The following is a 20563-nucleotide window of genomic DNA, read 5'->3' as shown; positions in this document are numbered from 1 at the left end:
TCCCTTTCCACATCAAGCGGACAGTCTCCACGCGAGGGGGGGCGGGATGATTGACGGCGAGACGGTCCAACCGGAGTGTAGCGTGTCCATTGGCATCGGCCAATCGGTGAACGACGCAGGCGGGGTGACATCCACTTCGACCAATCGGATGCCAGGTACGCCCTTCCCGCCAATCGGCTGGGAGGCAGGTGGGGGCGAGACCGACGGTTGGTGAGCAGGAGGGCGGGGCCTCGATCGGTGAGTGATCGGGGCGCGCGATCGATGGGCGGGAAGAGGGACAAGTATCATCCAATCAGTGGACGTTCGGGACTGAAAGTCATGTGATACACAAAAGGGGCATGGTGCTGCGCGTGGAACTGATTGCCAGCTCCCAGAACCAATAGAAACGTAGAGGTGTGCCCAATCGTACAACCACCAGTGACGTAAGGGGCGGGAGTCGTTTGACGGATGATGGACGGCTGTATTGATCAAACAGGAGGTAGAGTCGCTAGGTAGTATCCAATCGCCTTTGAAGAAGGGGGTGGACCCGAAGCCATGTGGCGTGAGGCGGGTGCCAAATGCGTGATGATGGACGATCATTCAGACCAATCAGAACTAAATGGCGCACCGGTTTTTGTCCAATCGCCGCGTTCAGACTGGGCCCGGCCCCCCCAATGGCGGGGCTTGACGGACGGATCGTCGGACCAATCGGAAACCGGCGACGCTCGGGTCGAGCGAATCAGAACGCGGCGGCGGGCGGGATGCGAGTGTCATGTGACGCGGGCCGTGGGCGACGGATGGGCGGAAGCTGAAGTGGTGTCTGGGCTCCGTGCTGATGGTGAGTACGAGCCGGGCTGTGGGGGGGGTGGGGGTAAGAAACCCACCCTGACCCGACTCGGGGTGTCCACCTTGTCCGGGGGCAAGGCGGGGGAGCCGCTTTCCGAAGCCGTTAACCTCCCCTCCCCCTCTTCCCGGGGTTGGCCAACCCCGGGAGGTCATAGGTCACGGCCATTGGCCATTCCTTGTTTAAAGTTGGAACAGGTTCTGGCCAAAACAAAAACCCGAGTGGGCTTGAACCCAAACATTGCAATTATTTATTTGCACCACCTCGAATCGTTTGCATTGCGCTAAATGCACTGATTCTAGCTAACATTAGCTTGCACCAATCTGCTGTTGCTTTGGGGATTTTGTGTGGGGGGTGGGGGGTGTCAATCCTTTGCAAGGGGAGGGAGGCATCTGAAAAAAAAAAGGATATCTCCAATCCAGATCTGGAGCTGGGTCCTGCCTTGGAGATTCCTGTGGAAAAGGGGGCATTCCTGGCACCAAATTGAATTGAATTTATTGTCATGTGTACCCAGGCACAGGGAAAAGCTTTGTCTTGCGAGCAATTACAGGCAGATCACAGAGTTAAGTAGCATACATAAGTAAATAACAAGTAAACAGCGGCAAAAACAAAAAACACAGGTACAGGCAAGTGATGGATAAAACAAGAGTTATTAGTAATTTTTAAAAGTATGCTATTAAGTTTTTAGAGTGTTGAACGATTGTAGGAAATAGGAAACTTAGATCTGCACTTGGAAGCTGTCCATATCCGTTGCCATCTTGCTTCAGGAATCCAGGCTTGAAGGGCCAAATGGCCTGCCCCACCTGTTTCTCTCTTCTCTTCATGCAATAACTTTATATGTTTCTATAAGATTCCCCCCTCACTCTGCTAAGTTTCAATGAGTATAGTCCCAGTCTACTCAATACCTCCTCAAATGCCAACCTTCTCCATTCTGGAATCGACCTAGTGAACTCCCCCCCCAGTGTCAGTACATCCTTTCTCAAGTAAGGAGACCAAAGCTGTGCATGTTATACCTTGAAATCTTCAACGTCTAGAAATTTGTTGAACACACTTGGTGGTTAAGCCTCCACAGCATTCTTGGGGAGACCGTTCCAAGGATTCCCCACCCTCTGAACTGGCTGGAAGAAATTGGATTTTAATTGCTGGTTCTTTCTGGGGTAGGTGGGACCTCTACAAACAGGACGGTCTTCACCTGGACCAGAGGGGTACCGACATCCTGGGTGGGATAAATTTGCTAATGCTGCTTGGGTGGGTTTAAACTAATTCTGTGGGGGGGGGATGAGAACCGAAATTGTTGTTTGAGTAGACAGGACATTGAGCGTAGTGAGGTTAGAACTGAGGTTTCAAGGTTGCAAGAAGGCACCGGCAAGCAAGAAGTTGATTTGAAGTGTGTCTACTTCAACACCAGGAGCAGCTGGAATAAGGTGGGTGAACTTGCAGCATGGGTTGGTACCTGGGACTTTGATGTTGTGGCCATTTCAGAGACATGGGTAGAGAAGGGACAGGAATAGTTGTTGCAGATTCCTGGATTTAGATGTTTCAGTAAGAACAGAGAAAATGGTAAAATGGGGGAGGTGTGGCATTGTTAGTCAAGGACAGTATTACGGTGGCAGAAAGGGCATTTGAGGACTCGTCTACTGAGGCAGTATGGGCTGAGATTAGAAACAGGAAAGGAGAGGTCACCCTGTTGGGAGTTTTCTATAGGCCTCCAAATAGTTCCAGAGATGTAGAGGAAAGGATAGCAAAGATGATTCTGGATAGGAGCAAGAGAGCCCTTTCTGATAAAGGGCTTATGTCCAAAACGTCGATTCTCCAGCTCCTCGAATGCTGCCTGACCTGCTGTGTTTTTTCAACACTACACTCTCGACTGGAAATATTATAGCTCAAATACTTTAAACGGGTCAGTTTTTGTCCAACGTGTGCAGGAGGGTTTTCTGATACAGTATGTAGACAGACTGACCAGGGGCGATGCCATATTGGATTTGGTACTGAGTAATGTATCCGACCAGGTGTTAGATTTGGAGATAGGTGAGCACTTTGGTGATCATGAGCACAGTTCGGTTACGTTTAGTTCAGAGATGGAAAGGGATAGGTATATACCACAGAGCAAGTGTTATAACTGGGGGAAAGGCAATTAGGCAAGATTTCGGATGCATAGGATGGGGAAGGAAACTGCAGGGGATGGACAGAATTACAAGTGGAGCTTATTTAAGGAACAGCTATTGGGTGTCCTCGATAAGGATGTATCTGTCAGGCAGGGAGGAAGTGGTCAAGCAAGGGAGCTGTGGTTTACGAAGGAAGTTGAATGCCTTGTCAAGAGGAAGAAGGTTTATGTTAGGATGAGATGTGATGGCTCAGTTAGGGCGATTGAGAGTTGCAAGTTAGCCAGGAAAGACCTAAAGAGAGAGCTAAGAAGAGCCAGGAGGGGACGTGAGAAGTCATTGGCAGATAGGATCAAGGAAAACCCTAAAGCTTTCTATAGGTATGTCAGGAATAAAAAAAATCATTAAAGTAAGATTCGGGCCAAACAAAGATCGTAGTGGGAAGTTGTGCATGGAGTCAGAGGAGATAGGGGAAGCGCTAAATGAATCCTTTTCATTATTATTCACATTGGAAAAAGCCAATGTGGTAGAGGAGAATGCTGCGAAACAGGCGACTAGACTAGATGGGATTGAGGTGCATAAGGAGGAGGTGTTAGCAATTCTGGAAAGTGTGAAAATAGATAAGTCCCCTGGGCCGGATGGGATTTATCCGAGGATTCTCTGAGAAGCCAGGGAGGAGATTGCAGAGCCTTTGGCTTTGATCTTTATGTCGTCATTGTCTACAGGAGTAGTGCCAGAAGACTGGAGGATAGAAAATGTGGTTCCCTTGTTCAAGAAGGGGAGTAGACACAACCCTGGTAATTATAGACCAGTGAATTATAGACCAGTGAGCCTTACTTCGGTTGTGGGTAAAGTGTTGGAAAAGATAGGATTTATAATCATTTAGAGAGGAATAAGTTGATTAGGGATAGTCAACACGGTTTTGTGAAGGGTAGGTTGAGCCTCACAAACCTCATTGAGTTCTTTGAGAAGGTAGCCAAACAGGTGGATGAGGGTAACCCGGTTGATGTGGTGTATATAGATTTCAGTAAGGCGTATGATAAGGTTCCCCACAGGAGGCTACTGCACAAAATACGGAGGCATGGGATTGAGTGTGATTTAGTGGTTTGGATCAGAAATTGGTTAGCTGAAAGATGACAGGTTGATGGGAAATGTTCATCCTGGAGTTCAGTTACTAAATGACCTGGATGAGGGGGTAGAAGGATGGATTATTAAATTTGCAGACGACACTAAGATCGGTGGAGTTGTGAATAGTGCTGGAGAATTTTGCAGGTTCCAGAGGAACATAGATAAGCTACAGAGCTGGGCTGAGAGGTGGCAAATGGAGTTTAATGCGGAAAAGTGTGAGGTGATTCACTTTGGTCGGAGTAACCGGAATGCAGAGTACTGGGCTAATGGTAAGATTCTTGGTAGTGTAGATGAGCAGAGAGATCTTGGTGTCCAGGTAGATCCCTAAAAGTTGCCACCGGGTTGATAGGGTTGTTAAGAAGGTATACGGTATGTTCGCTTTTATTGGTAGAAGAATTGAGTTTCGGAGCCATGATGTTATGCTGCAGCTGTACAAAACTCTGGTGCGGCTGCACTTGGAGTATTGTGTACAGTTCTGATCACCGCATTATAGGAAGGGTGTGGAAGCTTTGGAAAGGGCGCAGAGGAGATTTACTAGGATGTTGCCTGGTATGGAGGGAAGGTCTTACGAGGAAAGGCTGAGGGACTTGAGGCTGTTTTCGTTAGAGAGAAGAAGATTGAGAGGTGACTTAATAGAGACATACAAGATAATCAGAGGGTTAGAGAGGGTGGACAAGGGAGAGCCTTTTTCCAAGTATGGGGACATAACTTTAAATTGAGGTGTGATAGATAAAGGACAGATGTCAGGGGTAGTTTCTTTACTCAGAGTAGAAGGGGGTATGGGATGCACTGCCTGCAATTGTCATAGACTCACCAACTTGAAGGGTGTTTAAATGGTCATTGGATAAATATATGAACAAGAATGGAATAGTGTAGGTTAGATGGGCTTCAGATTGGTTCCACAGGTCAGCACAGCATAGAGGGCTGAGGGGCTTGTACTGCACTGGAATGATCTAAGATAGTAAAGGGTCTGTACGTTATGGTTGGTTCGGGTGTCAGGGAGGGGAATGAGAGCTTCTCTGTTTCAGCTGTTTGTCTTTGGGAAAGGTCGGGGTGGGAATCTGGGTGAATGCGGGAGATGGAGAGCGAGCAGGAGGGCAGGCCAGCCGCCAGAGCTGGTCACGGGTCTGCTCTCTGTCTGGGTGTAAGCAGGACCTTGGACAGTGGGAGGTTGACAGGACAGTTTGGCCGGACTGCTGGTCTGCTCCCTTGTTCACTGTTGGGGTCTGTGCCCGGGAGACTTTGGGAGGGAGTGTGCAGTGTTTGGGGCACGTGTGTGGGCACCGCAGGGGCTTCTGGGCATTATCAAAATGACACTTTAACCTCCATGTTGTTGGTTTAAAGTTTGATTCTTTGGTCCCTTGCACGGGCTGACACCCTTTTGATTTACGTTGTTTTAAATTCAAATGATTTTGAAAGAGCTCCAACAGTCACTAACACCTAGAGGGACAAGGGCAGCAGGTACGTGGGCACACTCCCCTCGCCATCCTGAAGTGGAAATATATCGGCCGTTCCTTCAGTGTCGCTGGGACCTACACCGCGGTGTCTCCCCCCCCCCCCCCCCAACCCCCACCCCCCCCCCACACCGCGGTGTCTCCCCTCTTTCCCCCCCCGCCCCCAACCCCCCCCCCCCCCCCCCACACCGCGGTGTCTCACCCCCCCCCCCCCCCACACCGCGGTGTCTCCCCTCTTTCCCCCCCCGCCCCCAACCCCCACCCCCCCCCCAAACCGCGGTGTCTCACCCCCCCCCCCACACCGCGGTGTCTCCCCGCTCTTCCCCCCCCCCCCCCCCCCCCAAACCCCCACCCCCCACACCGCGGTGTCTCACCCCCACCCCCCACACCGCGGTGTCTCACCCCCCCCCCCCACACCGCGGTGTCTCCCCGCTCTTCCCCCCCCCCCCCCCAAACCCCCCCCCCCCCCCCCACACCGCGGTGTCTCCCCTCTCCCCCCCCACACCGCGGTGTCTCCCCTCTCCCCCCCCCCCGCCCCCAACCCCCCCCCCCCCCCACACCGCGGTGTCTCCCCTCTCGCCCCCCCCCGCCCCCAACCCCCACCCCCCCCCCCCACACCGCGGTGTCTCACCCCCCCCCCACACCGCGGTGTCTCCCCTCTTTCCCCCCCCCGCCCCCAACCCCCACCCCCCCCCCCCCCACACCGCGGTGTCTCACCCCCCCCCCACACCGCGGTGTCTCCCCGCTCTTCTCCCCCCCCCCCCCCAAACCCCCACCCCCCCCCCCCACACCGCGGTGTCTCACCCACCCCCCCCCACACCGCGGTGTCTCACCCCCCCCCCCCCACACCGCGGTGTCTCCCCTCTTTTCCCCCCCCCCGCCCCCAACCCCCACCCCCCCCCCCCCACACCGCGGTGTCTCACCCCCCCCCCCACACCGCGGTGTCTCACCCCCCCCCCCCCCCCCCACACCGCGGTGTCTCACCCCCCCCCCCCCCCCCCCCCACACCGCGGTGTCTCACCCACCCCCCCCCCCCCACACCGTGGTGTCTCACCCCCCCCCCACACCGCGGTGTCTCCCCGCTCTTCCCCCCCCCCCAAACCCCCACCCCCCCCCACACCGCGGTGTCTCACCCCCCCCCCCCCCCACACCGCGGTGTCTCCCCTCTTCCCCCCCCCCGCCCCCAACCCCCACCCCCTCCCCCCACACCGCGGTGTCTCACCCCCCCCCCCCCACACCGCGGTGTCTCACTCACCCCCCCCCCCCACACCGCGGTGTCTCACCCCCCCCCCCCCCCACACCGCGGTGTCTCACCCCCCCCCCCCCCACACCGCGGTGTCTCACCCCCCCCCCCACACCGCGGTGTCTCACCCCCCCCCCACACCGCGGTGTCTCCCCGCTCTTCCCCCCCCCCCCAAACCCCCACCCCCCCCCACACCGCGGTGTCTCACCCCCCCCCCCCACGGTGTCTCCCCTCTTTCCCGCCCCCAACCCCCACCCCCACCCCCCCACACCGCGGTGTCTCACCCCCCCCCCCCGCGGTGTCTCCCCGCTCTTCCCCCACCCCCCCCCCACACCGCGGTGTCTCCCCGCTCTTCCCCCCCCCCCCAACCCCCACCCCCCCCCCCCCCACACCGCGGTGTCTCCCCGCTCTTCCCCCCCCCCCAACCCCCACCCCCCCCCCCCACACCGCGGTGTCTCCCCGCTCTTTCCCCCCCCCACACCGCGGTGTCTCACCACCCCCCCCCCACACCGCGGTGTCTCACCACCCCCCCCCACACCGCGGTGTCTCACCACCCCCCCCCACACCGCGGTGTCTCACCACCCCCCCCCACACCGCGGTGTCTCACCACCCCCCCCCACACCGCGGTGTCTCACCACCCCCCCCCACACCGCGGTGTCTCACCACCCCCCCCCACACCGTGGTGTCTTTCCCCCCCCCCACACCGCGGTGTCTTCCCCCCCCCCCCCCCCCACACCGCAGTGTCTTCCCCCCCCCCCCACACCGCAGTGTCTTCCCCCCCCCCCCCACACCGCGGTGTCTCACCCCCCCCCCCCACACCGCGGTGTCTTTCCCCCCCCCCACACCGCGGTGTCTTTCCCCCCCCCCACACCGCGGTGTCTTTCCCCCCCCCCCACACCGCGGTGTCTTCCCCCCCCCCACACCACGGTGTCTCACCCCCCCCCCCACACCGCGGTGTCTTTCCCCCCCCCCACACCGCGGTGTCTTTCTCCCCCCCCCCCCCACACCGCGGTGTCTTCCCCCCCCCCCCACACCGCGGTGTCTTTCCCCCCCCCCCCCCACACACCGCGGTGTCTTTTCCCCCCCCCACACCGCGGTGTCTTTCTCCCCCCCCCCCCCCCCCCCCCACACCACGGTGTCTCACCCCCCCCCCACACCGCGGTGTGATGTCTCTCCCACCCCTTGCCAAACCTCCTCCAGGACAGGGAGGGGTGAGTAACAGACGCTGGTCCAGCCAGCTATACCCACATCCCATGAAAAACTTTCCTCCCAAGTGAAAGAGCGAGAGGAGGTGGCCTGAGGCTAATGGGGAGCAGAAACACTGATTCTGTCAGTGGGCTGAATGGTCTGTAATTTCTGTATGTCCGTTTACCGCGCAGCCTGGGATCAGCCTTTGTCATTTTCTTTTCCATTCAGCACCCCAGTAATGTCATCACCTTTCTTAATGTCCACTGGTCACACAAGCTTTTTGTTTCTAATTTATTCCAGCAAACTGCAATGCTGCACCTCATTATTTCTTTATTTTCCTAATTTATTTTTCCTGAAGATTTAGACTGAAGAATGTGTACTGAGGTACCTTTGTATGTTAGTGCCAACTCATAAAGTTTTCACTCTCCTCCTCTGAGTACTAGTGAGAATAAAGCTCGTTTGATTGAAAGTTGCTGAGAACCCAAGCCTTTATGCTGTTCCTCGTTGTTGCTGCTCTAACTGTACGTTGTCTCTCCTTGTTGTAACCAGGCTTCGACTTTGACACAAGGCCTGGAAAGGATTCCAGATCAGCTGGGTTACCTTGTCATCAGTGAAGATGGAGTCCTGTCTGTGAGTCTGACTCAGGGCGGGGGGGGGGGGGGCGCGCGGCACAGTGTGATCAAAGAACAAAGGGGAGGGAACTCCCCTCGGAGTTTGAGGGCTGCTGCTGGAGGGGGAAAGGTTTAGGGCATGGGTCGGAGCTCAGCAGAAGGTGTGTGAGGAATGGCAGGATAGCTGAGGCATCAACTCAACATCTCTCTGTCAACCAGGAAGGGCCATCTAAATGGAGCAGACAGGCGTGCTCCCTCCGACAGGGCGGCACTTTCCCTCTGACAATGCGGTGCTGGCCCTCCGACAGGGCGGCGCCCCCTCGGGAGCTGGCCCTCCGACAGGGCGGCGCCCCCTCGGGAGCTGGCCCTCCGACAGGGCGGCGCCCCCTCGGGGGCTGGCCCTCCGACAGGGCGGCGCCCCCTCGGGAGGTGGCCCTCCGACAGGGCGGCGCCCCCTCGGGGGCTGGCCCTCCGACAGGGCGGCGCCCCCTCGGGGGCTGGCCCTCCGGCAGGGCGGCGCCCCCTCGGGGGCTGGCCCTCCGACTGTGCGACATCATGTTGCCTTTGGGAACTTTATCCTGAAACTTTGAGCTTTGCTGTGTGAGATGGAAGCTGTAGAACCTTCAGAGCCAACAGCCAATAGACAGCCACCCGGTAAGGGGGGAGGGGGGGGGAGCGCGTTGGGAAGGAGGAGGAGCTAGCCAACTAGGGAAGGCCTGTTTCCGAAGAGCTGCCCATTGACCTGCAGCCTGGTGTATGGCGCTTATTAAAGCCAGGCTGCAGCCTCTTGGCTGCCGAGGTGTGAGCTGGTTGCAGCAGCAGTGTTTGCTAACCTACGTCTCTCTCTGACGTGTGTTTCGGTTCAGTCAGCAGGTGAGATGGAGAACGATGAACACGCTGCGGGAGTGATCATGCGCATGATGCAGACGGCTGTCAAACTCTGCATGAACGGCAGCAGCGAACCTTTCTTCAAGAGAATGTCAGGTACGTTAACGTGCTGCGCTGTACCTCAGGGCGGGACTGAAAGCTGAGGGGGGGAACGGGAAGCAGTGGTGTGCTTCTGTGCGTGGAACAGGCTGAGGATGATGGCCTGAACACTGTGGGACAGTAATACGACATCCACATGGGCAGCTCTCCTCGGTCAGTGTGGGATTTCAGCTCCCCTTCCCTTTTTGTTTTGTTAATGGGGACAGGGAGGGGAAAGATGGGGAAGGCCACTCAGCCATGACCTGCCATTCGAAGAGATCACAGCCAAGCTCTGCACCATAGCTCCATCAACCTACCTTGGCCAGTCAACCCTTCCCCAACGCAAAGAACATCTCGCCCCGTCCGCTCTGAAGTTTGCAGTCAGACCTGAGAACCTGCTCTTTTTTTTTTAAATTTGGGGAGGGGGTGAGCAGGAGAGAGACAGGATGCAGCTTTCCCATTCATAGTGTCCCCTACAGTGTGGAAGCAGGACATTTGGTCCAGTGAGTACATGTCGACCCACTGAACAGTACCCCACCCAGAGCCACCCCAAGCCTGGAACCTCACATTCACCACGGCCAATCCACCCTAACCCGGACATCCCTGGGCACTATGGGACAATTTAGCACGGCCAATCCACCCTAACCCGGACATCCCTGGGCACTATGGGACAATTTAGCACGACCAATCCACCCTAACCCGGACATCCCTGGACACTATGGGACAATTTAGCACAGCCAATCCACTCTAACCTGCACATCCCTGGGCACTATGGGACAATTTAGTACGGCCAATCCACCCTAACCTGCACATCCCTGGGCACTATGGGACAATTTAGCACGGCCAATCCACCCTAACCTGCACATCCCTGGGCACTATGGGACAATTTAGCACGGCCAATCCACCCTAACCTGCACATCCCTGGGCAATATGGGACAATTTAGCACGGCCAATCCACCCTAACCTGCACATCCCTGGGCACAATGGGACAATTTAGCATGGCCAATCCACCCTAACCTGTACATCCCTGGGCACTATGGGACAATTTAGCACGGCCAATCCACCCTAACCTGCACATCCCTGGGCGCCATCTGGTGTTGGCTTAGAGAACTGGTTATGTGCCTATAAAAGGGTGCGCATTGTGGTAAATAAGAAAGTGAGGAAAATCAACAGTAGCACAGATGAAGCCATGAACATTAAGTGTTTATGTTGGGATGGAGAGAAAATAGACCCTTCTGTCCAACCTGTCCATGCCGCCCAGATATCTTAACATAATCTAATCTCACCTGCCAGCACCCGGCCCATATCCCTCCAAACCCTTCCTATTCCTCTACCCAACAGATGCCTTTTAAATGTTGTAATTGTACCAGCCTCCACCACTTCCTCTGGCAGCTCATTCCATACATGTACCACCCTCTGCCTGAAAACGGTACCTCTTAATCCCGTTTATATCGTTCCCCCTCCACCATCTATGTTTGGTTTCCCCTATCCTGGGGAAAAGAGCTCATCTATACACCCTATCCACACCCCTCATGGTTTAATAGACCTCTATAAGGTCACCCCTCAGCCTCCGCCCCTCCATGGAGAAAAGTTTACCAACTAATTAACGGGTAAATCAGACTTATAATGATGTGACGTTGAATGGGTTTTTATCCAGGGAAATGTAAATGGTGATTTAACCCATTTTATCACTGCAGTGCGATCTGGGTAGAGAATCAGCTCCCGTTAACCACATCGTTAGGTCACCATTTCTCCTGTGCTAAGAGGCAGGAGTAGCCCCTCAAACCTGCTGTAACGTTTAGTACACTCACCTCGGCCTCCACACCATGTTCCTGCCTGTCCACTACTTTTCAACTTGTTCCCGATTTAAATATCCATCACTTCAGTAAGGCATTCGACAAGGTTCCCCATGGGAGACCGGTTAACAAGGTTAGATCTCACGGAGTACAGTGAGAACTAGCCATTTGGATACAGAACTGGCTCAGAGGTAGAAGACAGAGGGTGGTGGTGGAGGGTTGTTTTTCAGACTGGAGGCCTGTGACCAGTGGAGTGCCACAAGGATCGGTGCTGGGCTCTCTACCTCTTGTCATTTTCTTAAATGATTTGGATGTGACCATAAGAGGTACAGTTAGCAAGTTTGCAGATGACACCAGAATTGGAGGTGTAGTGGACAGCGAAGAGGGTTACCTCAGATTACAACAGAATCTGGACCAGATGGGCCAATGGGCTGAGAGGTGGCAGATGGAGTTTAATTCAGATTAAATGCGAGGTACTGCATTTTGGGAAAGCAAATCTTAGCAGGACTTATATACTTAATGGTAAGGTCCTAGGGAGTGTTGCTGAACAAAGAGACCTTGGAGTGCAGGTTCATAGCTCCTTGAAAGTGGAGTCATGGGTAGATAGGATAGTGAAGAAGGCGTTGGTATGCTTTCCTTTATTGGTCAGAGTATTGAGTACAGGAGTTGGGAGGTCATGTTGTGGCTGTACAAGACATTGGTTAGGCCACTGTTGGAATATTACGTGCAATTCTGGTCTCCTTCCTATTGGAAAGATGTTGTGAAACTTGAAAGGGTTCAGAAAAGATTTACAAGGATGTTGCCAGGGTTGGAGGGTTTGAGCTACAGGGAGAGGCTGAACAGGCTGGGGCTGTTTTCCCTGGAGCGTCGGAGGCTGAGGGGTGACCTTATAGAGGTTTACAAAATGATGAGGGGCATGGAGAGGGTAAATAGGCAAAGTCTTTTCCCTGGGGTCAGGGAGTCCAGAAGTAGAGGGCATAGGTTTAGGGTGAGAGGGGAAAGATATAAAAGAGACCTAAGGGGCAACCTTTTCACACAGAGGGTGGTACGTGTATGGAATGAGCTGCCAGAGGAAGTGGTGGAGGCTGGTACAATTACAGCATTTAAAAGGTATCTGGATGGGGATATGAATAGGAAGTGTTTGGAGGGATATGGGCCGGGTGCTGGCAGGTGGGACTAGATTGGGTTGGGATATCTGGTCGGCATGGACGGACCGAAGGGTCTGTTTCCGTTGGTGTACATCTCTACGACGACTCAAAGTTAGTCAATGTCCCAAAATCCACCGCACCGCAGGGGAGTGAATTCTGCAGGTTTCTGACCCTGTGAGAGAAGCAGTTCCTCCCCATCTGTGTTTTAAAGCAGCTGCCCCTTTGTGCTGAAGCTACGACCTCTCGTTCTACATTGCCTCACCTGAGGAACCATCCTCTTTCCTCCTTCTCTGTTAATCGCCTTTAGCATCTTATAGACCTGATAATGTGGGCAAGAGATCGCTCCCAAAAGTGGGATCAATTTGCTATTTACCGAGTGCGGTACCCCTTTTGTTTAGCACCTATTAAAGATATTAGCAGATTAAGGGGATAGTGTGCGGAAACTGACGGGGAAGGGGAAAATTAGCCACAATCTAGTTGAAAGGCAGAACAGGTAGATGGGGAAGGCAGGAGGGCTAATCTTGTCCATGTATCCTGTGGTAACGGGTTGAGTGAGAGGGCTTGTAAAGGTAGGGTCAGCACTTGGGCACTAACTCTAACAGGACTCTGTCGCCTGCAGTGGTATTCGGAGAGCACACATACATGGCAACAATCTCTGGTCAGAAAGTGTTTGTGGTGAAAAGGCACAATAATCCTCACGAGGCGGTTGAGGTGTGACGGTGAGAGAGCGAGTGATGGAGCTGCTCCTGTCCCTGACGGCGTGGATCATGTTTCCTGCAGACTTTGGACATCAGTTTGTTTCCTGCGGTGACTCTTGAACTCTGTTTCGGAGCAGCTCACTCCTTCACAATCGGGCAGCGAGAACTTCAACATAACGTGGCACATCTTCTCAATGACTCCTTTCGCACGGTTTGACAATCACTGAAACTGTGAAGCTATTCGACTAAATTATTTTTCTTCCCCTCAATTTTTTTTTGCATTAACCAGTTTAAAAAAAAGTACTTCAAAATGCATTGGTCTAAATCCCACCAGACTCTTTCTCCATCGTGTATTGCCTTCCAGTTGGAGGAGCGAGTGGTAGAAATTTAGACAGTTACTGTACTGTGGAACCCACTGTTCTTTCTTACCTTGTAACTTGCGGTGTTTAAGTCACAATAAACTTGTGATACACACATGATTTCCATTGTTTTTTCTTGTTCCCATCGAGGCTGATGTTGCGGGGAGGGGCAAATATTTTGGCTGCAGATGTGGAAAGTATGTCCCCAAACTTGCAATCTCTCCAAACCCAGAACGACCAGGGAAGCACACGCAATGGGACAATTTAGCACGGCCAATCCACCCTAACCTGCACATCCCTGGGCACTATGGGACAATTTAGCACGGCCAATCCACCCTAACCTGCACATCCCTGGGCACTATGGGACAATTTAGCACGGCCAATCCACCCTAACCTGCACATCCCTGGGCACTATGGGACAATTTAGCACGGCCAATCCACCCTAACCTGCACATCCCTGGGCACTATGGGACAATTTAGCACGGCCAATCCACCCTAACCTGCACATTCCTGGGCACTATGGGACAATTTAGCATGGCCAATCCACCCTAACCTGCAAATCCCCTGGGCACTATGGGACAATTTAGCACGGCCAATCCACCCTGACCTGCACATCCCTGGGCACTATGGGACAATTTAGCATGGCCAATCCACCCTAACCTGCACATCCCCTGGGCACTATGGGACAATTTAGCACGGCCAATCCACCCTAACCTGCACATCCCTGGGCACTATGGGACAATTTAGCACGGCCAATCCACCCTAACCTGCACATCCCTGGGCAGTGGGTGGAAACTGGAGCACCCAAACAATCTGTGTTGAGCTTACACAGTTGCTGTGAGGTAGCAGTGCGAACCACTGAGCCAATGGGCCTCTGTGTTAATAAAGGCACATTGCTATCATTTGCAGTTACTACCCCAGGTTTAAAACAAATTTGTAGGAGATCTTTTATCTGTAAGAATAATAGGGTGGTTGTGGTCGGGGTTTTTAACTTTCCAAACACAGACTGGGATTGCCATCGTGTTCGAGGTTTAGATGGAGAGGAATTTCTTGCAAGTGTGTGCAAGACAATTTTCTAATTCAGTATGTGGGTGTACCTACTAGACCTACTCTTGGGAAATAAGGCAGGGCAGGTGACTGAGGTGTCAGTGGGGGAGCACTTTGGGGCCAGCAACCCCATAATTTTATTAGTTTTAAAATAGAGATGGAAAAGGATAGACCAGATCTAAAAGTTGAAGTTCTAAATTGGAGAAAGGCCAATTTTGACGGTATTAGGCAAGAACTTTCAGAAGCTGATTGGGGGCAGGAAAAGGGACGGCTGGAAAATGGGAAGCCTTCAGGAATGAGATAATGAGAGTCCAGAGAAAGTATATTCCTGTCAGGGTGAAAGGGAAGGCTGGTAGATATAGGGAATGCTGGATGACTAAAGAAATTGTGGGTTTGGTTAAGAAAAAGAAGGAAGCATATGAAAGGTATAGACAGGATAGATCGAGTGAATCCTTAGAGTATAAAGGCAGTAGGAGTATACTTAAGAGGGAAATCAGGAGGGCAAAAGGGAACATGAGATAGCTTTAGCAAATAGAATTAAGGAGAATCCAAAGGGTTTTTACAAATATATGAAGGACAAAAGGGTAACCAGGGAGAGAATAGGGCCCCTCAAAGATCAGCAAGGCAGCCTTTGTGTGGAGCCACAGAAAATGGGGGAGATACTAAACGAGTATTTTGCATCAGTATTTACTGTGGAAAAGGATATGGAAGATATAGAATGTGGGGAAATAGATGGTGACATCTTGCAAAATGTCCAGATTACAGAGGAGGAAGTGCTGGATGCCTTGAAACGCATAAAGGTAGATAAATTCCCAGGACCTGATCAGGTGTACCCGAGAACTCTGTGGGAAGCTAGGGAAGTGATTGCTGAGCCTCTTGCTGAGATATTTGTATCATCGATAGTCACAGGTGAGGTGCTGGAAGACTGGAGGTTGGCAAACGTGGTGTCACTGTTTATGGGGGTTAAGACAAGCCAGGGAACTATAGACCGGTGACTCTGATGTGCGTGGTGGGCAAGTTGTTGGAAGGAATCATGAGGGACAGAATGTACATGTATTTGGAAAGGCAAGGACTAATTCGGGATGGTCAACATGGCTTTGTGCGTGGGAAATCATGTCTCTCAAATTTGATTGAGTTTTTTTTAAGTAACAGAGAGGATTGATGAGGGCAGAGTGGTAGATGTGATCTATATGGACTTCAGTAAGGAGTTTGACAAGGTTCCCCATGGGAGACTGATTAGCAAGGTTAGATCTCATGGAGTACAGGGAGAACTAGCCATTTGGATACAGAACTGGCTCAAAGGTAGAAGACAGAGGGTGGTGGTGGAGGGTTGTTTTTCAGACTGGAGGCCTGTGACCAGTGGAGTGTCACGAGGATTGGTGCTGGGTCCACTACCTTTAGTCTTTTATATAAATAATTTGGATGTGAGCATAACAGGTATAGTTAGTTTCAGATGACACCAAAATTGGAGGTGTAATGGACAGTGGAAAAGGTTACCGTGGGTTACCACAGGATCTTGACCAGATGGGCCAATGGGCTGAAGAGTGGCAGATGGAGTTTAATTTAGAAAGCAAATCTTAGCAGGACTTATACACTTAATGGTAAGGTCCTAGGGAGTGTTGCTGAACAAAGAGACCTTGGAGTGCAGGTTCATAGCTCCTTGAAAGTGGAGTCGCAGGTAGATAGGATAGTGAAGGCGGCGTTTGGTATGCTTTCCTTTATTGGTCAGAGTATTGAGTACAGGAGTTGGGAGGTCATGTTGTGGCTGTACAGGACATTGGTTAGGCCACTGTTGGAATATTGCATGCAATTCTGGTCTCCTTTCTATCGGAAAGTTGTTGTGAAACTTGAAAGGGTTCAGAAAAGATTTACAAGGATGTTGCCAGGGTAGGAGGATCTGAGCTACAGGGAGAGGCTGAACAGGCTGGGGCTGTTTTCTCTGGAGCGTCGGAGGCTGAGGGGTGACCTTATAAAGGTTTACAAAATTATGAGGGGCATGGATAGGGTAAATAGACAAAGTCTTTTCCCTGGGGTCGGGGAGTCCAGGACTAGAGGGCATAGGTTTAGGGTGAGAGGGGAAAGATATAAAAGAGACTCAAGGGGCAACGTTTTCACACAGAGGGTGGTACATGTATGGAATGAGCAGGCCCTGTGGAAGGTGGAGAGGCTGTGGAGGCAGTCAGGAGGTGAGTTGCCCCCCTGCTGCCTCTGACTTGCTCTTGTAGCGACAGCATTTCTATATCTGGAAGCAGCGTAGAATAAACTAAGCTTAAAACATCCAGGTGATGAACAGGCATTTATTTCCAACAGTGCGACATACCATGACCAGAACACACGAGCAGTTAGGACAGGTTCAGCAAGCAGCACTGCCCTCTTAAATCACCCCATAGGGAGGCAGCAGGGAAGGGATTTCTCTGTAGTGACACTGATTGTTACAACACCCTGACCCTCCTCCCTCTGTGACAGTAAACACAGCGGCTCGAGAAAACATCAGACATACACAAAACATTCCAGTTTTCCCAATATTAAAACAATATCACACAGTGAATAAGTTACATTTAAATAAAGTGCATTCTATCATCAAACGTATCTCTTTTTAAAATAAAAGTCTTTGTACCGAAAGCCTGTTCTCTCATGCTTTTTGGGGAGATCAGATCCTTTCAAGTATACAGTGTACTTGCTTCAGTAGTGTAGTCCACGGTAATAGGTTTATTTCCTTATAAACACTGCGATTGGAACTGGGGAAAGGAGAACATGAGAACTGCTTCACCTGACCACTGGCTCTGGATTAGCCTGGATTCCTGCAATTATTCCAATCGTAGTATCTCAGCGCAAGGGCTTCCCAGAGGTAGCTGATGGGAGTGATCTCACTAAAAATGGCTGAACCCTGGACTGCTGCAGCAAACACATCCTTTTGCTCGACCACGGTCTGCGAGTGGGGACCGTGCTTTCTGAGGGAAGGTGCTCACGTTGTGGGAAGGATGTGGCCTGAGTCTAGGCCCCAGGTACTCCTCCCCCCCCCCCCCCCCCACCACCCTGTTCGCTGTTGTTAGCTCTCCTCACACCCTCTATGTGCATCTGGGGGATGGGGTAATCTTTCAGAGGTCAGTGTAGTTGGGTCCTTCTGACCAACCCCCCCGAGATTGGGGATTGGCAGGGGAAACCAGAGCAACGTTGGGACTGTTGGCGATCTGAGGAGATCTCAGATTTTCCTGACTCCCACCCTTATTCCTCAACCTCAGGGGTTTCTTGGATTGGTACAGATCATTGTTCAGAACACGAGGGATCTCTGCTCCTGTTTGGCATTTGGGCTCTGTTCAAATACAAAGCTCTCCAGACACGACAGTGAGCTGTGGCCCTGAGGTGGGGGGGGGGGGGGGGGAGAAGAGACTGGGGAAGGACTTGCGTGCACGGGCAAAGGGGCCGGTGAACTGTTACCTTCGGCCCTCCTGCACCAGAGATTCGGGAAGGAGGGTGTGAAACCTCTGGGGTAGTGCACTGGTTTCAGAGGCACCAGGGAACAACACGGAGTGTGTGCACCGAGGGAGGGGCCCCTTTACTGTGAGGGCTCCTCAAAGCAAAGGCAGAGCAGCCAGGCCCAGTCTCGCTCTCGCTTCCTGACTGGCTGCACCGTTTCTCCCCTCCCCCTCCAGTGAAAGCACCCAGCCCCACTGCACTGGCGACCCTGGGGTCACCAGACAGAACCCAGTCCCCGAGAAACTGGCCTGGCGTACCTAACCCCCTCCGATCCCAGCAACACTCTCGCTCAGGGGACCACCTCAGTGTCCATGGTGAGGGGCAAGAGGAGATGGGGGTGGGCAGGGAGGGGAGAGGGTCTCTCAAATTGTGAGCGTAACTGGGAGCAGCAACAGGGCATTCAGCTCCTCGATGCTGCTACCTGATCTGACTGTGGCCTCGACCCCCACTTTCCTGTTCATCCCCGAGACCCTCGTTGGTCAAACGTTTGGCTGAAATCTTTCCAAGGACCCTGCCTCTCCCACTGGAGTAAGAGTTTCAGATGCATGCCCCTCAGAGATACACATCTCTCCCCTCACTCCCCCTCTCTGAAATGAGAGCACCCTAATTTCTAAACAGATTTAGGAAGCCAGGCCACATGTCCCACCTCCTTGGCTTTGGGCAAATCTCTCCACAGTGGTACAGGCAGCAGAGGCCAGGGTTTGTGTGAGCACCACGGGACAAGGTAGCAGAATACTGTAGGGTTAAAAAAAAGGACATTGACTGACGAGAGGCAATCCCTGATCGGCTCATATCGTACGTTGGCATCTCTCTTGTTGGTCAGGACAACACTGGTGTTGGGCAGCTGTGTGTGTGTGTGAGCATGCACTCGGATCGAGGGACGCTCAGATCAGTGATCGTAACTCACATTCACAGCTCAGTGTTAGAACTCAAGTGCAAATTCACTTTCCGAAACAAAATAAAAAGACGCTGATTATCAATCGTAAGTACAGACACATCATCACATTAGCAAGGTAAAAAAAAAATAAAACATCAAACAACTTAATATCCTGGGTGACCACCCACCACCACAAATATTCAGGTCCATGGGATTAGCGAGGAGGCCATCACACCTTTGTTTTTAACGCTCCTGTTCCTTGGTTGGCTCGGGGCGGGGTTTGAGAAGCCACTGAACACTTTGCCCACTCTGTTCACAACTGGATCATCTGGAGTGAGGCCACAGCACTGGGCAGGATTGTGCAGTAAACAGAGACTCATTCGGCCCCTCCAACCCTGCTCCGCCATTCAATCATGGCTGATGCGATGTTCCTCACTCTCCCCTCGATGGAGCAAGAACCTGTCTTTTGTTTATTGGCACGGCTCAGCGGTGAGTAGAGTGCCGTGTGCTTGGGTGAACGGCACATTTGCAAACATGCCAGGAGAAACGGCAACTGGGAACGATGAGACCTGACGCTCGCCCAGCCAGCAGAGGTTCAGGAACGGGCTGGGCACTCGCTGACCACAGGGCTAACTCCCACCACAGTGGCTGGGGGTGGGGCGGGGGGGGGGGGGGCAGTGCAACGTACGCAGTGAGCGCTTGGGAACAGGGGCTGAGGCTGGCTGCTCGCCTGTGGGATGGGAGACGGTGGTGGTGAGGGGCTCTGGGCACCTTGCAGTAAATGGTAAAACTGGTGGGCAGGAGAACGGTTTCATTTCTGAGCAGCTGCTCCTCCTGAGACTTTTGATTGTACCCTGTCTGTCCATGTTTAACAACGAGCCCTCCTCCTGCCCTTCCTTCCCAACAAAATCCTCCGATAGCTCACTCTCTCTACCCCCAACCCCACCAGAATGGAAACTAGACCCACCCAGAGGAACCTCGATTATCCAAATTTCAGATTATCCAGCAAGAGCGCAAGGTCCCAATGCTCGGCTGAACTGTGTTATCTGGCATTCGATTCACTGAACAAACTACTCCTCAGATAATCGAGGTTCCTCTGGTATGTTTAAAATCACAGCAGCTGCCATTTGATGTCAAAGACAAGTGCACATTGATCTTCTATCTGCAGGAGCTGGTCCACAAGGGAGTGGGGAGGGTGGAAGGTACGCTGGAGTTATTTAAATTCTCCTCAGACCCCCCCCCCGGAGATGGTGTGTTCAGCTGAGTGCTAGATCCCTGCCCTGTACCTTCGGAAGGGGGTATCAGCCTCAGATTTACCGGAATGATCCTGGGGACTCAAAGGGTTAAATTGCTTCAATGTGCTCACACCCGGGCGACCCAGGGGAAGATGTTTGAGACGATTGAAGGAGCTGATAGCGCAGATCAAGAGAAACCCGTTCCCCTCTGCTCGCGGGTTAAGATGATGTGAAATAGGAGCAGGAGGAGGCCATTTAGCCCTTCAGTATGGTAGCCTCAAGGCCGACTGCCTCTCTCTCTCTCCCCTACATTGAATTGAATGACGTTTATCATCACATGTACGCAGATGGGTCCAGTGAAATGTGTCCCCGTGATGTTTCGATTGCAGGGAGCTGACTCAACGATGTGTC

At 53.0% G+C, this 20563-nt stretch overlaps 1 protein-coding gene across 1 annotated transcript; it reads left to right on the top strand.

The window, feature by feature from the left end:
• Positions 1–743: 743 nt before the first annotated feature.
• Positions 744–13636, top strand: lamtor4 (late endosomal/lysosomal adaptor, MAPK and MTOR activator 4). Its single transcript, XM_043683485.2, has 4 exons — positions 744–817; positions 8488–8568; positions 9416–9533; positions 13079–13636. The coding sequence occupies exons 1-4, from the start codon at positions 815–817 to the stop codon at positions 13174–13176; spliced, it is 300 nt and encodes a 99-aa protein (XP_043539420.1). The 5' UTR covers positions 744–814; the 3' UTR covers positions 13177–13636.
• The last annotated feature ends 6927 nt before the right edge of the window (positions 13637–20563 follow it).

Source organism: Chiloscyllium plagiosum, unplaced genomic scaffold, assembly GCF_037043375.1.
Source record: "Chiloscyllium plagiosum isolate Xiang-an unplaced genomic scaffold, Cpla_swu_hap1 HiC_scaffold_44, whole genome shotgun sequence".
NCBI lineage: Eukaryota > Metazoa > Chordata > Chondrichthyes > Orectolobiformes > Hemiscylliidae > Chiloscyllium > Chiloscyllium plagiosum.
This window is presented reverse-complemented; position numbering and strand designations above follow the sequence as displayed.

What these genes read in the sequence shown, in the direction of transcription:
- lamtor4 (XM_043683485.2), top strand. An exon ending in GTGAAGATGGAGTCCTGTCT is followed by an intron (nt 8,569 to 9,415) that starts GTGAGTCTGACT and finishes GTTTCGGTTCAG; the next exon opens with TCAGCAGGTGAGATGGAGAA. An exon ending in TTTCTTCAAGAGAATGTCAG is followed by an intron (nt 9,534 to 13,078) that starts GTACGTTAACGT and finishes TGTCGCCTGCAG; the next exon opens with TGGTATTCGGAGAGCACACA.